Source organism: Xiphophorus maculatus, chromosome 17 (genome assembly GCF_002775205.1).
Source record: "Xiphophorus maculatus strain JP 163 A chromosome 17, X_maculatus-5.0-male, whole genome shotgun sequence".
In the NCBI taxonomy this organism is placed as follows: domain Eukaryota; kingdom Metazoa; phylum Chordata; class Actinopteri; order Cyprinodontiformes; family Poeciliidae; genus Xiphophorus; species Xiphophorus maculatus.
The window spans coordinates 15,534,730-15,554,264 of record NC_036459.1 but is presented as its reverse complement, the minus strand read 5'-3'; the positions used below and the strand labels follow the sequence as shown (position 1 = coordinate 15,554,264).

General features: G+C 39.4%; 1 protein-coding gene across 8 annotated transcripts in view; it reads left to right on the top strand.

Moving 5' to 3' along the window:
• kcnc2 (potassium voltage-gated channel subfamily C member 2) overlaps positions 1-11,691 on the top strand; it is a 61,488-nt gene extending 49,797 nt beyond the window's left edge. The window contains exons 3-5 of one of the 8 annotated variants that reach the window (XM_023350195.1): positions 1,771-1,941; positions 3,568-3,573; positions 6,906-11,691. In XM_023350195.1, the coding sequence (XP_023205963.1) occupies positions 1,771-1,941; positions 3,568-3,573; positions 6,906-7,042 (314 nt within the window). In that variant the 3' untranslated portion in view covers positions 7,043-11,691. Of the gene's footprint in view, positions 1-1,770; positions 1,954-3,567; positions 3,630-6,905 lie in introns of all 8 variants that reach the window. The other 7 variants (XM_023350196.1, XM_023350200.1, XM_023350201.1 and 4 more) reach the window with 7 other exon arrangements.
• Positions 11,692-19,535: the final 7,844 nt, after the last annotated feature.

Sequence of the window (19,535 nt, the reverse complement as noted above, 5' to 3'; positions counted from 1 at the left end):
TTTTTAAGCTATTTTGGATAGTATGACAGTTAAAGTGAGCAAAACAAAGGGAAACGCCACTATTTTAAAATCTTTTTTTACATTATGGAAAACATACCAATAGCCAGAATAAAATGTTTTTGTTCAATAAAATACAAATTTTATAGAAAATAATATTAACTTGACCTCTGTCACATGAATATAACGATAGCTGAAACACACAGTCGTGTTTTAAATTAGTAAAAAAAAAAAAATTAAACAGGAGAACAATGACTTTTCTGTGTATACATCTGGTTTTAGCTTTACTTTTAAAGGTAGCCATTTTGCTCAATATCCCAACAATAGCTGCCAAACAATAAACACATTTTTAATGGAAACTGTATATAATTAAAGATCCAAAACATAAAAAGGGCTTTGAACTGTTGCATTATTAAAAGAAAAACAGACAATTTCCACATTTTTTGGGCCAACCGTTTGTTTTACCATTCTTGACTTGTAGCCAGGGGCTGAAAAAGAAATTATTTAAAGGGTCACAAATGGCCCCTTTGCCGCACTTTGAACCCCGCTGAACAAGCTCTTGCTGCATTGTGATGTATGACATTTGCTGCCCTCGTTTAGTGTGAAAATGGGAGGGATTTTGATGTTTCTCTCATACTTGCTACTCACTCAGCTACAACCTGTTTCAGTTGTCTTCTCCATAACAACAAACATAGTCAAAGAAAATGAACGAAAAGAAACTGAAACCAACACAGCATCCTTTCCAAAGCCTCCTACTAAGCCGTACAGTGGCGGAGAATGAAATGTAACCAAGTGGTTGCATTCAGGTAACAAAGTTTTTGTGGTGTTTCTTTGCTCCGTCATGTTTTGAGTCTCTTTGGCAAAAAAATTGATCACTTTGGTGCCCTTAGGCTCATTTCTGACTAAATGACAAAGAAAAGTGCAAACTGAACTTCTGTGAAAAAAGTGTTTGGTCCCCTTTTGCATTTTTCTCACACCTAAACGTTTAAAATAAAAATCACGATGTTTCCATTAAAAACAAACGCAAGGTCACACTTGAGTAAGTTCGTTCCCACTATACGTCATTAAAAACAACATGCCGCGTCATCATCCTCCAAACACTTCCTGTCGTCTTCTTCTTCGTGGCGTGTGCCAGTAGTGATATCTGGTTGTTGATCATGAGCAACAAGTGATTCCATCACAGTTTGGAGAGATAAGCCAATTTTGATACGGCCAAAAAACACACTTTTTTTAAATCTACAAATGAGGTTGTTTTTTTTTTTATTGCAGTGTTTCCATTAAGCAAATTTATTTTTGAAACGTCAAATGGAGCAATTATATGGTCGATGGAAACGCAGCTAGTGAAATCTATTGGACTGGAAAGAGCTTTGAAGTAATTTCAAAGGCTTTAGGAAACCAGTGAAAGAGCCAGAGATGAAATCTAAAGCCCTTCATGCCCCTTTTGCCTCAGTTAAATCAATCAATGCTCATGACTCAACAATAAGAGACCCACTGGGCAACAATGGTGATCTTTGAAAAGTCCCAAATAATTGACAACTAAAGAAAAAACACATCTGCATTTTTCAACCTTGTCAAAAGTAATTGAGATGTTGCACTATGTGGCGGTTCATGCTTGAAACCCTTCAGCGTAGATTAATTACGATGGTAGTTGTAACAAAACCAGGACCAAACACTTTCTTTACAGCGCTTTCCGGAAACTTTTTTTTTTACATTTACTGTAACGGATAAGAAGAACGACTGGAGAACTGTGTCTCTTGGTTCCTCCTCCCACAGTTCTGTCGGCAGACTGCAGCGCTGGCAGCGACCTGAGCATGTCTCCGGAGGAGATGGTCCCCATGCGACGGTCCAGCACCCGGGAACACGACCGGCGAAGTGGGGGCACGTGCTTCCTCCTGGCTGCCAGTGACTACACGTGCCCCACCGACGGAGGGATGAGAAAACCAGGTAACTGCACGTGTAAGTGCTTTCTTATATATTTGAATCAAAACAAACATACTTGAAGTACATGTTTTTATTACTTTCAACAAGTTAAGCACCAAGTTGAGAACCCACAGTGAGAGAAATAGTCTGACTTGGATGTAATTTGGTACAAATTCAGAACAGAGGTGGGTGTGAAAGAGATTTGATGACGGCCCCAGCCAGCCTGATTGAACACACCGGCTTACAATCATCTCCTCCTGCGTGTTTAGTCACTTTAGATGTGTTTCCATTACAAATGTGTGCAAATCCTTGTTTATGTTCTGCTAATGTTGAAAAACTATTTTGCAATCGCAGTGTTTCCATTAAAAAAAGAAAATAATTTTTTTAAAAAGGGAGAATAAACTTGTTCACGCGAAAAGTCATTAAAAATCATGGCAGCGACGAATGTTAACAACATTAGATATATTCATAATTCAGCCATGGCGCTAGCGCTCATTGTCTATCAGCCATCAGAGGAGATGTCTACGTCGTATCCATGCGTTGGAGAGACAAACCTCTTATACTACGTATGCGGTGTTTTGGGGAAATTGCGGCATTTTACAGAAGCACTTTGGTTTCAACACATTCAAATGACACATAACTCATTATCAACCGTGCGATGCTGCGAGAGCTCTCATGGCGTCAGCTGCTCACTGAAAAAATCAAATACGAGCCATCTTCATTCTCCTTCTTCCTGTTGTCTTCTTTGTCGTTTTTGCCAGTAGTAACACCCAACCATTGATCACGTGAGTCGTGTGATGAGGGGGAAAAAAAGTTCTAAGACGTCAGCTTTGAGAAATACATCTATTTTGATGTAGGAAATAATATAGTAAATGGAAACACAACAAGGCGACCTGTCCAGGGTGACCCCCGCCTCTCGCCCGGAACGTTAGCTGGAGATAGACACCAGCACCTCCCGACTCCACCAGGGACAAGGGTGTAAGAAAATGGATCGATGGAAACACAACTAGTAACTCATGATTATGATCCAATCCTTCACAATCTAACATTTTCGTTTTGCTGACCTCGCCTAGGGTTTGTTAAAAATGTTCTAGGTATCACATTTAGCTAGCTCACTAAATATTTGTATTATGCCATTGCTAAACATATTAGCCTCATGTACACCAACAATGAGACCCATATTTACATTGACAAAGTTTTGCAGACATTTGTAACGGAAACGCAGCTGCTGACGCGACGTTTCCCTTAGTTGCTCCTCCTGAGAACCGGTGCCAGCCGATTGGTCCGCTGCATTAACTACCCACCTGCTTTCACCTGCTTGTTTACTCAAGTACTATTCATGCACTTGGCAAATATTTTCCAGGCTTCACTAATAAACTCCTTAATATCCATTAAATGACAATAAATGACTTGTTCTAAGATCTACAGACCCATTTACCGCCTGTTTGTACCAAAATAATTCCAAATCAGAGCATTCCTTTTTGTTGCTTGACTTCGCACTTTGCTGGATTTTTGTGTGTGTGTGTGTGTGTGTGTGTGTGGAGTGTATTTAAACAGCAGCATTAAATATAGAGAGGGAAGAAATACAGAAAAGAGCCTTAAAAAGACAGAGCTCAGTCAGAGTTCTCATCAGCTGATCCGTGTCCTTAGCGACAGGTACGCCAACATCCCTGGAGGGGGGAAGGCTGTTTGTTCAACACTAGTCAGCTCAGGTAACGTAACTTGCTTCTCTGCTGTAAACGGAGCTAAAAACATCTCGGTGTTTTTTGGCCGTTCCAAGGATCCGACGCTTCTGCTGCGCAGCTGAGTCAGAGCTGCTGCTTTCTGCACACGCAAAATTTATTCATGTTTCCTCGTTGCTTGGAAACATTTGAATAAATTTTGATAAATTTTCCTTTTGGGCCGTTGCCACATTCATCGCCTATTTACAGCAGCCAGATAAATTGCCAAGTATCATCTGTCTCCAAGGCGATGATACAGTCACCTGCAGTCAGCGCGCCAATAGACTTGTTTGCTTCAGTTATTTATATTTTTGTGCTATATTGCATCGGATAATGAAAATTTCTGACCTATTGGCTATTTTTTTTTTTATTTTTTTTATTTTTTTAAAGGTACTGATACATCTTACAAGCAAATCTGATGCTCTAAGCTATAGAAATACATGTTGACAGGCACATTTATATTTTTTCTGAACAATATTAAAATTTTAACTCCAATTAGGGACATCATAGCCCTTTGTCACACATTAATATTGCTGAAGAGAAGAGATTTTTTTTATTGCCTGATAAGGCAAATAAATATCAAACAATGCTCAAACTTTAACCTGTACGTAGCAATAACATGAAGAAATTTTCTCTCTAGTACTTACTAGTAATAACTAGGCATAAAAAGTCAAATTACAATTTGAAAATCCACTCAGAGAAAAAAAACGCTCAAATTTTAACACCGCTCCGGTCGTCTTATGAAACAGAAATTGAACTGTTTGGTTGCAAGCGCCATCAAAACAGAAGCAGCTTTTCTCTTGTTTTGATCTTAGTCCCATTGAGAATTTGTGGGCAAAGTTGAAAAGGTGTGGAGGAGAGATTCACTTCCACCAGTTTTATTGTTATTTAATTATAAACCAAAATTATAGGAAACTGTTGTGGAAAGTTTGAGGAAGGACGCCTAAAATGTTGGGGAAACTGTTTTTTTTTTTCCTAAAAATGAGGAACGAAAACAAAATTTCTCCAATTTTGAATTTAGTAACTAAAAATAATCGGTTAATTAACTTTACTGTCAGACAGTGAATGAAAAATATGGATCTAAACATCTGGTACATATTTTTTGTTTATAACTGAGAAGTCGACCTGATTTCCGTCATTTTGGCAACATGTGCCAAATGGATTTTAATTGGATTTCTTATTTAATTTAAACACTGCAATTGCGAAATTATGTTTTTTGACACTAGCCAAACATTGACAAAGTTTTGCGCACATTTGTAACGGAAACGCAGCTGCTGACGCGACGTTTCCCTTAGTTGCTCCCCCTGAGAACCGGTGCCAGCTGATTGGTCCGCTGCATTAACTACCCACCTGCTTTCACCTGCTTGTTTACTTTGCACTGAATGCAGATTTCAAGTTTAACCTGTTTTTAAAGTGTGAATCCATACAGATGGAAAATCATTATCATCAGTATGTGCCACTTCCATTCATGCATATACTTTGATATTTAATTAAACCTCCCTTTATTATTATTATTAATAGTAGTAATATTACGGTTTGTGCCTGATTTAAAATGTCTGTATGTGAAGATGTTAACATGCAATGAATACAATTTGCAGTGGCTTTCAAAAGTATTCGTACTCCTTAAACTTTTTCACTTCACTGTATTTCACAGGGATTTTTTTTATAAAGGGGTTTTGTTATGTAAAGTCGACTTTCCATTATGTTACAATGTTGTTCCCTCATTAAAAACATACCTGGAGTGTTACCAAATATTCTTTCATGTATATTTGAGAGATTCTTTAATGCACCATGGTAACATTTCAGCTGAGCAAAACGGCTGGATACATTTTGTTTTTTTTTTAATTATACAAAAAAAAGAAAAGAAAGAAAACCTTATACTATTTTCTTTCCACTTCATATTTATTTGCTTATCACACAAAATTGCACAAAAATACATTCAAAGAATGTGCTGGTAAAATGACATGTTGTGAAAAACTTTAAAGGGTATGAAAACTTGTAACATAATGTTGTGTTCAATCTGTTTTTTTTATGCTGAAGAAAAAAAACCCTCCTAACAATAACTGCTGCTGCTTCTGTTTAAGAAAAACTGCATCTGCATCATTTATTTCCTTTTTCATTGTCTCTGTAAACTGATTTTTTTTTTTATTGCCTGATAATTTCTCAAACACAGCTGCTGTGAAGTTTGCATGAACTAAAAAAGAAGAATTTTTTAATGGACTTGGAAGTAGAGATTTTCCAAAAACAAAATAAATATGGAGGTTTATTTTACTGATCACGTTTTCTTATCCATGTGACTCATTGATCCTAACCTAATAGGAAGTCAAGGCAAATTCAGATGCGATGCAGATGAAGTCAGATCTCAATCCAATCTGTAACTGTTATGTTGATAAATAAATTAAACAGAACCATTTTAGCAACATGAAGTAAGCTAAATCATCTCAACAAGCAACCCAACATCCTACAATCTAAAGAAGCTAAAGAACAGACGGTAATCTATAGATCTGCAAATGTAAAATTAATCTGTAACCATGGAAACCTTCGTAGAAGTAGTTGGCCTACCAATTTAGGCTCATTTAGCATAAATTACTAGGGCACTACAATAGGTCAAACGTAGTTATCTAGCTAGGTAACTACCTAGGTAGATAACTATCTATGTAGATAGTTATCTAGCTACAAAGCTGACCGGAGCTCTGTCAGGAGATGCTAGATAACTATCTAGGTAAATAACTATCTGGGTAGATAGTTATCTACCTACAAAGCTAGATAGTTAGCTTTCTTACTATCTAGAAAGCTAACTAGATAGTTAGGTAGACTAACTATTTAGTCTAGCCAATTAGACTAGCTAGCTATCTAGCTAACTATCTAGTTAGCTAGTTAGATAGCTATCAGCTAGATAGATAGATAGCTTTCTAGCTAGTTATCAGTCAATTCTGAGGCAGCTGTCTATCTAGCTAGAAAGATAAATTCTCTTCCATTGCTTTGGTTATTTGTTGCTCCACAGCAGCTGTTGTAGTGAACACCGGAGCTCTGTCAGGAGATGCCCTGTGCATGCTCTCAACATGCAGACTGCTGCTGTTGCTCTGTCTCACTCCTGTCTCCTGTCTTGTCTCGGTTCAATCGGCCGGCTTGGATTCGGATCGTTGCCTGCCTTCGTGCCTTCCTGCCTGCCTGTGTGTGTTCATGTTCTGCACAACCTCCACCACCACCACCACCACCACCGCCGCTTCCACCACCGCCGTTTTGCCGCCCCTCCCTCATCTGAAGGCTATGAGAAATCCCGGAGCTTAAACAACATTGCTGGCATGGCCGGTAACACCCTGCGGTTGTCTCCCGTGACCTCGCCGTACGGATCCCCCTGCCCGCTGCGCCGCTCCCGCTCCCCTATCCCATCCATCCTGTGAGGCCTCCAGCCTAAAAAGAACGCCCGCCCTCCCTTCCTTCGGCATCGCGTCTGAACTCGCATATTGCCTACATCGCAGCTGAGACTTAACGCTGCCAGGCTGGCAAATCTCAGCAAGCAAGGAAGGAGCGTGCGCTAACATCCTTCAGTAACACGATTATTCTACTTTGTCACTTGGAGTTCCCTTTAGTTCGACGCTGTCATTTGAGACTTGCAATAAAGGAACCCTGACTGAAGTAGCCGCCATCCACCATGTGATCCATATTGACTAATCAGGGATATTAGATGTTGCCATATTTAGATATCATCAACCGAGACGTGCTTCCAGGGACAAAAGATAAAGAGATGTCACAACATTTCAACCACACACGACTGTCACTTTGCTTTATGGTTTGGTGTTATTTTTGGGGTTTGAAGTGGAACGAAACGGTGCGAGAGTGCAAGTTTCATCTCACACGAGCACCGACAGCAGAGCCTGCTCATGTTTGTGCAAGGATCTGGTTTGGCAAACAGTTCGAAGGAGGAGAAAAGCTTGAGGATTTATATGCATACATACATAAAAATGTGTCTTTGTTTTAGTTTTATGGTGTAGGGATTGTGTTTTTTCCTTCCTTTTTTTTTTTTTGTTTTTGATTCCACTGAGTGCCACCAAAACTTGCTGTGTTTCTGGTTGTTTACTGGCAGATAACTGCAAAGAGGTGGTCTTTACTGGTTTCACACAAGCAGAGAGCAGCGTTCTATCTTAATGGCTTTGGGAGATGGAACCACCATGGCAGAAAGGTAACACTCTGACGGGACCCCTGGCATCAGCTTTCAGTGCAGAACACGTATTTGGTTTGTCGTCTTGTCTCTTTACTAAAGCGGGATTCATTGTAGTGATGGGAATATGCTGGAGTTTTATTATAGAGACAAGCACAAGGCTTCATAAAGTCACATGCAGCATTTTTCTCCAGTGCATTATTATTATTAAACTGTTAAGATTGCAAGCATATATTAACGAAACAAGCAAACTCAGGTTCAAATGTTTCTAGGCATAGGTTGGTAAGAGATTCAAAACTTCTTCAAGCCTGTTAGCTCTGTCAACTCAACAACTACTTCCTTTCCCACTTCAAAATAAGAGCCACAATCATAGATGGAACAATTACTAACACAAACTCAAAGCTGAAGTGAATAATAAGCCATTTATTGCTGGAGCTATTGCTAACTATAAACAAAACAGCAACCATATTGGATTTTAAGGTCAGGATTGTTTAAAAATCCACCAACAATATCCACTTACTTTAGATTTCAATAAGCAATATAAAGTTAAGAAACATCTGTTTCATTACTGTCTTTAATTTTTAATAACTGGAACATTTGTCCTTACACTTTAACACTGTAAAGTGTAAGCTAGTTGACGAACAGTGCTCAGCAACATGTCGGGGAGGGCCAGCTTTACTTTCCAGGTCGAGGAGTTAAATGACTCGAGGCAACAACAAAAAACAACCTTCGGACGACGTCAGCCATGTTTTCAAAGGGGACAGTTTATGTGGTCGCGCAATGTTTGGTGTGATTGAGAAAGTTGGAAAATAACGAGAGGAAATTCTGGGAGAAAACCAAACTTCTTTTAATTAGCTTAGCATAGCATCACAGCATCAACAATAACTTAAGCAGATGGATGCATTTCTGATTCTTGAAACCAATTTTACCGCCTCCAGTCGCGATGAAAAAGCTAAATCCAGTAGTTAGACATTCTTAACATATTATCTTATATTAATGTTATATTACGCAGTACAAATGAAAGTTTGTTAGCCGCTTGTGCACAGGCTCTCAACAACCTTCTGGAACTTCCTCCATAATTTATTAAACTCCACCACTTCCTGAGAATAAACAAGTTATGGGAGGACTCAACTATAATAGGTTGGGAATACCTTTAATCCCCTAAATTTAGTAATTATTCGACAGAGTAGTTGACTTCTAAAAGTATCTGATAGCCAGAACCTAACTCCTTGTAAAAATTCAACCATTTACTCTGATTTTTTTTTTTACAAATGTGTGGGGGGAAAAATCCAAAACATACACAGCCCATGCATCAGGCGTAAATGTAACCGAACAAATGTTCCATGTGATTTCTTTTATCAATGCTGCTGTTGCAGAAACATTGTTGCGAATTTCTAATACGTCAAAAATCACAGGACGTTGTTCCCGTTCTGACCGCTAGGTGGCAGTCAAGCGTTTTCAATATGATTCCTGGTCTGTAGAGAAAATCCATCAACTGGCACTTTGGCTCCAGCAACACTCAGAGGCAAATTTGAAACAATAGCTGGAAATTATATGAACACTTTTAGCATTTTGATTCAAAACGGCCTGTTAGGAACCTTTCTATGTCTTGACAGCGCTAACTGTTACCAGCCCATACCTAGATGTTACCAGTTTGCTTTAGGAAATACTCACTAAAAAGTAAGTTGTTGTTTTGTTTCTTCTTTGAAGCAACTCTTATACCAGACAGATAGGACCTGCACTATGTGAAACCCATCCTCACAGTGCGTCTTTACCACAAGCGCATGGTTGCCTGGCAACTGGCTCACAGCAAGATGCATCTTACACACAGCTTGGCAAGAAGAAAAAAAAAAAAAACTTGGTTAAAAAGATTTTTTTTTCTCTCTCTTGACTTCACTGCAAACTCTTTATTTATCTCCCTTCCCTCCACTTAAGTCACTGAAATGCATCACGCAGTTCGTAGAATCTCATGTTGCATTTTGAGCGCGTGACCGATCTGGTCGTTTGTGAGATGTGTGATGTTTTTGAAAGATGTGTCCGTGTTTCACTGAAACCATTCATTCCTGTTTGAATGCCAGTGGGATAAGACTGTCATCAGTAGTGGCGACCTATTGCAGTGGGAGACCGCCCTCTGAACCCACCGGTGGGAACCACGAGGCCACTGCTACCGGACAACACGGAGGACCCTGCAAAGAAGCTAATGACTGACAGCAACCCAGCTTGCTGTTCTGCTAACAAGGAAGAGACTTATTGGTAAAACAACAACAACAACAAAAAAAATTCTGGGAGGACTTTGATATGTTAAGCCCTCTCACGTTGTCATTATTATTTTATTTTCTTGTTTCGGAATCGGAGGGGGGGCGATTGAAAAAAAGAAAGAAAAAAACTGGTCCTTAAGGAGAAAGTTTATGACATAGACATTGCTCCTGTAAATACAATAACTCCAGCACATCTGGGCCAAGTGGCTCTGTCCACACATCTGTCTTTTGATGGCGAGTCGGGTATCAAGGTGGACGCTATGGTAGCTGCGTAGTGTCGTGACACTCGGCATCGATGCCTTTTCTAGCTGTGGTATCTCCTTTCCATCGCAATAAGTGTATTAAGACGTATCCGTTGAGGCACTTTGTGTTTTTGAAAATGGAGTGTTAATCGTACCAGATACTCTACTTACGGTATATACAGCGTAGAGAGACATAATGTGCTAAGCTGAATAAATACATCGCAGTCATCTATGCTTACTTCTTATTTGGTGACGTACGTCGGGCCCCGCCCACGCTAACACCGGCATTTCTATTCTTTCTTTGTTTACACTTCCCTTCTGCAAACCAACCAATTTTCAATTGGAAATAATTTGAGATTTTAAAGTAAAGTCTGTTTGGGGTGTTTACATGCACACTGGATTCAGGTAATGTTAGCCCACTGCGGCTCACTTCACCCCTTTGCCTTGCATTGATTTTTGGTTCCTTCCCATATCCATTTCAGACATTTAAGCAAACTCTATTTTATATAGTTTACATCCTTAAACAATTATATGATTGATTAGTTTTGTTGTAGTTTAGTATTTTCAGAAATGAGAAAAAAATAAATGGACATAAAGATGAAACCAGGCTTCCTCTTCCCTGAAATCAGTTGCTATGTAAAAGATTTGAGTTTATGATACTACATCAGACACAAAAGGTTATACAGCCTAGTTTGTTGATAGATGTTTTGCATTGGAGTGATATAAACTCATTTTCTCCTACATAATGAGTCAAAAAAGGAAATTGTAATTGTATTCCCTTGTCTGGACAGGTGAATCGACACACGATCAATGAAATTGGACGGCACCATTTCATATAAAAACAAAATTATCTGATTAGAAATGCTCAAAACTTTTAATGGTAGTATCAGTGAAATGATTAGCACCTGAAGAAGAAACACAACAGTCCAAAATGTTCAAATAAATGTATAAACACAAATCTATGTTCGTTAAGCTTCAAATATAATAGAAAGCATTTTCCCTATCACTGCTTTAGCCGTGCTCATTATCTTCTTTGACATTTAAATCTAGTGAATGTTGACAATATGTCCACCTACTGGTGCCGAATTGCTATAGCAGCTTTTCTTATTGTCATTTTGCAGATTTAAAGAGGGGGGGAAAAAAGATCAGTTAAAATAATATAAATCTGGCGTAGCGTAGCCAGGGCCTCGGTAGGCTAAGTCGCAAACGTGAGTGTGTATGTCTATATGTGTCCCAAAAACTCTACCAGGTGGAGAGCTGGGGTTTGAAACACTAGTTCAGGGGAGACCAGTGAGTGGACCTGATGCTGAATCTTCCAGTTAGTGTTAGCACAAGCGCTCTCCCTGCGATGCAGCTACCATTGTAGAAGCCTCCCATCCCCCCCCCCGCCCCCCCCCGCCCCCCCTCACAAACCCCCTCTCCCACTAACCCCAGCCACCAATACCTACCTGGTGCATTTAGTGCTGCAGATTTTTTTTCTCTCTTTGCAAACCAAAATGACTCTTAACATTACTCCTCATTATTTCTGGTCGCTACAGAAAAAAGGAAAGAAAAAAAAAAAAAAAACAACTGCATGACTTGATTCTTCCAAGCTTTGTTTCCTCCAGCCCCTTAAACCTCCCCTCCCCGCCCCCACACTCTGTTATGGGGACGGAGCAAAAAGTGTAGCAGAAATTTCACCGCGTTCCGAAGCGGGACTTCTAGAGCGGTACGCGTCTGCACTGTAGCAACACTGTGTGCCCACACAATCACATCGGCTTTGCAATAAGCAAAACGGGAAAGGAAGGGGGGGGGGGGGAAAGCACCGACCCACACTGTGATTTCAGCAGCCAGTTAAAGTAGGAACGGAAATAAAACGAAGCCCCCCAAAAACCGGCTGTTTGTTTGGTAGCGACCTGCGCGGTTGTAGGCTAGCTGTTCGAAGTTATCGCCCCGTACACACAATCCTCCTTGTGTAGTAACCACACGCTGCTTTACTCTTTTGAACTGTCAAAGGAGAACCGTTCTTGTGTAATTCTAGGATGACGTTGTGACTTGAAAACAAACACGACAACAAGAAAAACAAACAAAAAAAAAAGGGTGTTTATTTTTTTGAATCCAGAACACGTATTTTTGTGCCATGCTGTTGATGACCCCACCGCTCTGACCGGTGGAAGTCATGGTGGTCTGATGGTGTGCTTCTCCATCGTACGTTCAAACTGTTGACGCTTTTGACCCGAGTTCACATTTCGTACGTTTTACTGTGAGGAAAGTTCCGGTTTTAAGTGTGTGTTTGTGGCGCTTTTTGTTGTCATTCTAAAATGCATGCTAAAAAAAAACAAATAAAGTCACTATGTCAATCTGTACAAAAAAAGTTGAAGAAATGACCTCCTGTATATCATTCTGTGTATAGAATTAAGGTAAATGCTATGTGAAAGACTCACATAAACTATTTATCTTTTACACTGTTGATCTCTTTATTTTATTTGTGTCACTGTTTTTGTCTTCTTTACAATTATTATTGTAAATTTCTGAAATACAGTCAGCTGCTAACTAACCTTAGGTAGCGAAGATGCTAACTAGAGTTAGCATCATCCATTGCTAACTGTAAAGATGAATTCATGATATGACAACGCAAAGTTGTCTTATGTCATGACCATTTTGTCATGACTTAATTGTCATATTGACGTAATAAGACATATTATGTCAATATGTCTTATGGGTTATCAATTACCCTTGTTTTTACAAATTTTGTAATTTTCTATATAGCTTATTTTGAAACTAAATAAAAGGTAGAGCTAGTAATTCTAGAGGAACAATTACCAATACTTAAATGCTGACATGGTCAAAATAAGTGTCTTATATCAAGTCTGTCAGAAAGCTAGCAAGCAAGGTAAGTCTCTGTTGAAGGAAAAAGGTAAGTTCAACATCGTCATGTAGAAACACGTCGCCTGAGAAACTTTTATTATAGTGGATTCTAATCGGTAACATTAAAAACAATCTTTTTTGCAATTAATTGTAATTTTATCCCCGTGTTCTCTAGCATGGCTCCAGCTGACAATATTTTTAAGTATCTTCGGATTATTTCTTCGTAAACGGACATCAACTTCTGGGAATGAAAAGACGCAAGAAGAAGGAAAAAAAAGGCCCACAAAGATTGAAAGTTGAACAATTAAATAAAAAATCTGCCTGTATTGCACCGTTCATGCAACAGATAATTCAGAATGCTTTGCATAACGAAGAGACGTACACTTATGAAATATGGCAGTGAAAGCAAACAGGTATTGAATTATAACTGAATTATTTTTGTACGCTGTTCAAGAACATCAGTGCTGAATTTCACTTTATTTTGTCATCATTGGATGCATTTCCTAAGTAATATGTGAAAACTGAAAACAATTTGGCTGTTATGTTCTGATAATCAGGTGATGATTGGTAATATTGATCTAAGTGACAAATCTGTTGTTGCACAACAGTTTTAAAGGGTGAAGGTTGCAAGTTCAGTTTCCTAGGAGGGGGGAAAAGATGAACAAAACTCTAAAAGCAGACGCTGGGTTTGTCCTCCGTTGATTTCTCCTGCCTCATACCCGCGTGTCAGTGCAGGTTTGGATGCTGCCCATCCTCTGGTTCACGTCCAGCGATCAGCCACACTACGAGACATCCCGACTATCTTTACTCCAGTTGTCATGGATACAGCCACAAACGTGCCAAAGCGATGTAAACAGCCAAAGCTGGGGAGTGTGTTTTATTTTCTTTATTTATTTTGAGGCTCCCCTTCGCCTCTCTCGACCTTCTTCCATTGTAACTCTCTGCCTGGAAACAGACGGGGGAGGCGGGATTTGGCAGCTGCTGAGAATCCAAAATAGCAAATTTGTGACATGAATATTGCATCAGAGTTCAAAAGCAGAGGCAAATTCATTGCTATTAAATGTACGATAAGGTGTCTTTAAATGTTATGAAGTATGTGAGTTTTTTTTTTTTTTTATATTAAAATGTATTTTGTCAAGTGGACTTTAGAACAAGCTTAAAGGTGCAGCAGCTCAGATTCCAATTTTTGGGGGGCCCCAAAGATTTTTTTCTTTTTCTTTTTAATGGTGTTTTGCAAACATTGCACTTTATATGGAACTTACAGACCCAAATCATATGAGTTATGTTATAATCTACAATGCGTCAGTTTATACTTGCTGATGTATAAGAGCACCTATACTGTAATTTGCCTTAGTAAAAAAATTTTTTCCTTGGTGAATAATAGGGCACCAAAACTGGCTCCAGCCCCGGAGCTCAGTACTGCCCCCTATCAGTGCACAGAGGTACTACCTGTACATTAAACCCTCCCACTGTCTTAACGCCAGCACTACAGAAGTCGCAGTCAGACCGTCAATTCCCAAAACAACACAGAAGAAAACTGTCGAGCGTTACCTCGACTGTGCACAGAGTAAAAATCTTGCGCCATCTCTTACGGCCGCAGGAGGGTTAAAAGCGCCAAACACACATTGCTAACAGCTAGCCTGACCACAGCATTGGTTAAAACTAGTGTGAAATAACTTTTTGGGTTAATAAAATGCAGTAATATTGCAGTCTATTAAATCCCAGTATGTTTGGTGATGTCATCTCCCATTAGTCACATTGTACAGATGAACCAAAGATGGTGGTTGTTACGTTTTTTTGCACTGTGGTGTGGCGCTTCATTCCTGCCTCATACCCGCGTGTCAGTGCAGATCAATGCCTCATAATCCGACTGCAATTACTGATGATGACGGACTGAGTCTGGCACTGGAGTGGCTCAGTTTAGGGATTTGTTCAGGGTGTGTGCTCGGAAAATAAATAAATATATAAATAAATAAATAAAAAAACAACAACAAACACTACATTACTCACAAGCGGACATTGAGCCCCTTATTGACAGGCTAAAGGGCAGCTTGTCGTGGCCTGTGTTAAGTGCCGGTACAGGTATGGGGTGTAAACAAACCCCAGAAAAAGAATGACTTTTTTTTTTTTTTTTTTAATGCAAAAATGCTAAAAATAAAAAAATAAAATGAGGATTTGATTCCAGCTGCAGGAGGTAATGATCCGGAAACCGGCACTCCAGAGGTCCTATCCAGCTCTTCTCTTCTCTTCTCTTCTGTAAGTATGTGAGATCATCATGCACACACTCCTCTGTGGGTTTTGGATTCCGCTCTTTATTTAGCCGCAGGAAGAAGAACAGAAACAAGTAAGAGTCGCACAACTCTTCTTTTGAGCTGGAAAGACATCCAACCAAGACTTACTTAGGATTTATGTAGCAGCAGAATAAAATTCAGATGAATGGCGTTGGTTGTGCTATTGTGTATTTATTTAATCGTTGCCAGAAAAAAAATATGTGGAAGTTTAGATGTGCAGCTCTGATGATCTACACTGAACCACATCAGTGCTGCGAACAGGTTTCTTCTGTATTTGCTTTTATCGTACGTTAATGTTTCACCAAACATATTTGAATAACAGAAAAAGGGGGGGAGCCTGAGTAGATACAAAATCCAGTTCTATGATTAACTATGAATTATTTTACAAAAGTATTCAAGCCTACTGGCATCAGAATTGTTTTAATTCACGCATTTCAGATGGTTTGCATGCATAAAGAGCCTGTTTGGCACAACATTTATCTCAGATTTACGTCTGGACTTTGACTAGGCCACTCCAAAACCTTCGTTTTTATTTTTTATTATTATTTTTATTTTATTTTAGCAATTTGGTTAGCCAAATCATCACTAACTGTGGAAACTACACTCTGGAGCCTAAACAGCTTGAATTATATGCCTCTCTCCACTCTTCCTTCAGATTCTGGAACCAGATAAAACACAAACTTTAATTTAAACCCCCACCCCAACCCCACCCAAAAAAAAAGAACTCTGAAACACAAACAGTGAAGTTTTCCTCTCATGCTTTGTGATTCTCCCTTAAGCTCTTGAATGGGCTTTGATTAACAATCCTCTCAAGGTTGCCTGTTGGTTGCTGTTGCTTCTGCACCTTTTTTTCTCTCCCCCTGCCACACTTTGTCCTTCCACTCAGCTTTCCATTACAGCCAGGTTATTTATCATTGCCGTTTTGTGACTTGCACTGACAGTCGGCGGTCTTCCCCATCATCGTCTTGTTGGCCACGACGGTTCCATAACATAATACTATTTTTATTATCAGTTCGATATTGGGTCACATTTTTTTTAATTTCATGACCAGCTGAACGGAAGCTGATAGCTGGAATCTCCAGGATTAATAGAGATGAATTGAATTACTGATACAAATGATAATTTTTATTTCATTCCGACTTATTATAATGAGCCACAGCTCGGTTTGATTGTGACTGATTTGATTATGTTGTTATAATAATGCTGAACTCTCTTCTGTGGACAGGAACCCAACCAGGAAACTCCCAACATCACCGGATGTTGATGTTTATCTGCAGTGACGCATCTTCCCGCCAAAAATGATTGAGGAGACGCTTAAAGTGCGCGAGGCTCGTCAGTTCTCTCTTTCCATTCACGTTGCGTTCACGGAACGTAAGAATTCAGCCCCACAGAGCGAGAACAACAAAGCAAAGTGCTCCGCACTGCAGTATGATTCGTCGTATGAACAGAACCTGAACCTGGTGAACTGAACACAGCTGAAGCAATCTCCCTGCTGAATAAATGGAATCATTTTTCGCACAATACAAGCCGCCCGTTTTCTATTTGTTCTCCACGGCCCCTCGCAATTCAGGCGGGACATTAACGACACTTTATGGAGCCATGAAGTGCAGCAGGCCGGTTTCTAGAAATGGTCCGCGCATGAATACTAATCCAGCTTCGGCATCTTTCCACACGTTTACAGTCAAGTGATGAAATTAAGTGAAATCTGTGTTCCTGCGAGGGCCCGTGTTTACTGCAAAACGCAAACCAAGATTCTCTTTATGCTGCCATTAAGGGAAGTTAATTATATTTAATAATTTTCAGAAGGCTCCGCAGGTTTCGGTGCTTTTTCACGGATTCATTTGACCCGTGTGTCCCATATTTTTGTATGTTTTATTAGATCTTCCTTTTTCTGTTTTACTTAGTTCAGTCTGCCCTTGGTTTAGTTAGATTATGTTCGTTATTTATTCTTTGGGTTTAATTCGTCTTTGCTACACTTAGATTATTTTTCTTCATTTGTTTACTCCGCCTTGTGTCATTAGCTGTTTCCATTAAACATAAAATTGTGCAAATTGAAATTAGGAACATAAATTTGATTAATAAAAATACACCAATTTCGGGGGGGAGGGGGGGGGGTCGTCTTTCAATAAAAAGTTTTGAAACTAGGATGATTTTATTTATTTATTTTATTTTTATTTATTTTTTTTGCCGTACCTATTTTCAAATTACACGAGTAATGATCAACAACCGGATGTAGCAGCAGCGCAAACCACGAAGAAGAAGGGTACGACCGGAAGTAATTGGAGAATGACGGTGGAGGTGGACGGTGTTTTGTAATGACTTATCTTGTCAGCGAACTTATTTAGGTGCGATTTTAGTAGCGTTTCCTGTTTAATAGAAAAACCCCCGTGGCGACATTGTGTTTTTTTTCTCTTTTTTCCGACATTAGCCGAACATTGACGACGTTGTGTGTATATTTGTAACGGAAACTCAGCCACAGTAAGAGTCGTTTTCCTACTTCCTGTTTGTTTACTCTCACTCATTTTCTCTCCCCTTCTCCTCCTGCTCTTACACCTGAAACCTGTTAACCAATCAGACCCGGTCTGTGGCTCTTTCTTTATTAGCCTCTTATCTTTCACTCTCTTCTTGCTGGATCCTCGCGTTATTGTCCCGTCATCCTCTGTTGCTCCAGGCTCCTGTTACTCTACAAATTTTACTTCCTTGATGTCCGTACTCCCAAAGTCCTCGCTTGTGAGTTTAAACCTGTTGAAATATGTTCAAGCTTGTCTCTGGCTTTAATGTAATGCTGCGTTTTGGGTCCAACGGCCACACTCTCCATGACGGATTGTTTGTAATGCTCAGCAAAACAGGACCACTGGCAATTTCTTATGAAGCAGAGCTGCATGAGTGTACGGATTTAAAGTTGCCACGTTTTTGTTCAACATTTCTGACTTTTATTATTACTATTATTATTTTATTTTTTTTCATCCAGTCTGGCTCACCTCTCGCCTGCTGGGATAGACTCCAACGTCGCCTCTCCTTTCCACCGCCGAGCGAGACGCATCGATTGTAAACCACGTGAGTGAAGTTTTAAGTGAGAGCGTTTTCATCCCACCACAAAAGCCACAGATAAATACGTTCCAAGATGCAACAGCAAACATAAAAAAAAAAAAAATCCTTCTTTTCCAAACTTCCCTGTGCTGTGTGGAAATTTGAAATCCTTCTCACAGGTAACACCTCGTAATACGGTGTTATCCCAACAGAGCACTTTGCTCTGAGATTCAAGGCTTAGCTATGACTTACAGAGTTTCTAAAAGTAGAATGGGAAGCAGAGAAAGCTTAAAGTCTCCTGTGGAAGTAACTCCCACTCTGGGTTGAGGAGGCCGGCAACCTTTAAAAAAAAAAAAACAACCCAAACTTTCCTTTTGTTTCCTTTTTTTCAGTGACGCCTCTCTCCGCATTTGAATTCCCTTCCCTCGTACAGCTAAATTGTACATTTTGTCACGTTTACAACCACAAAATTCAGTTTAAAAAAAAAAAAAAAATTTTATTGGAATGTTTTGTGATCGACCAAAACAAAAGAGTTTGCGTAGCAATTCAGGTGGGAAGAAATGTGAGCAAAACTGTCGAAATTCCGCTAATGTCGGAAAAAAAACACAATTTTGCAATTGCGGTGTTTCCATTAAATAAGAAGTTGAATTAAAATCACACGTTAAAGCTTTGTTCACACTGTAAGTCATTAAAATAACGTGCCACGGCATCGTCCTCCGACCACTTCCTGTCGTCTTCTTCTCCGTGGTTTGCGTCCAGTTGCTGATCCTGGAAAAAAGTGTTTCCATTGCAATTTAGCAAAATGCACCAATTTCAATAAGGCCAGAAAACACAGCTCGTCTTAATGCAAAAACTTTTTATATATATAAAAAAAACGAGTTTCTTCAAAGTTGCAATTTTTTCCATTAAGCAAATTTATTTCTCAAATGTCAAATTCGATTATATGGTCAGCGGAATCTCAACTACTGACGCCTGGTCGTTTAAACTCTTTTCAATTAAAGATCAGGAACGTGTGGTGTGCCAGAGTTGTATGTTTTCGACATACAAACCCACCTTGTTTGTTCGCT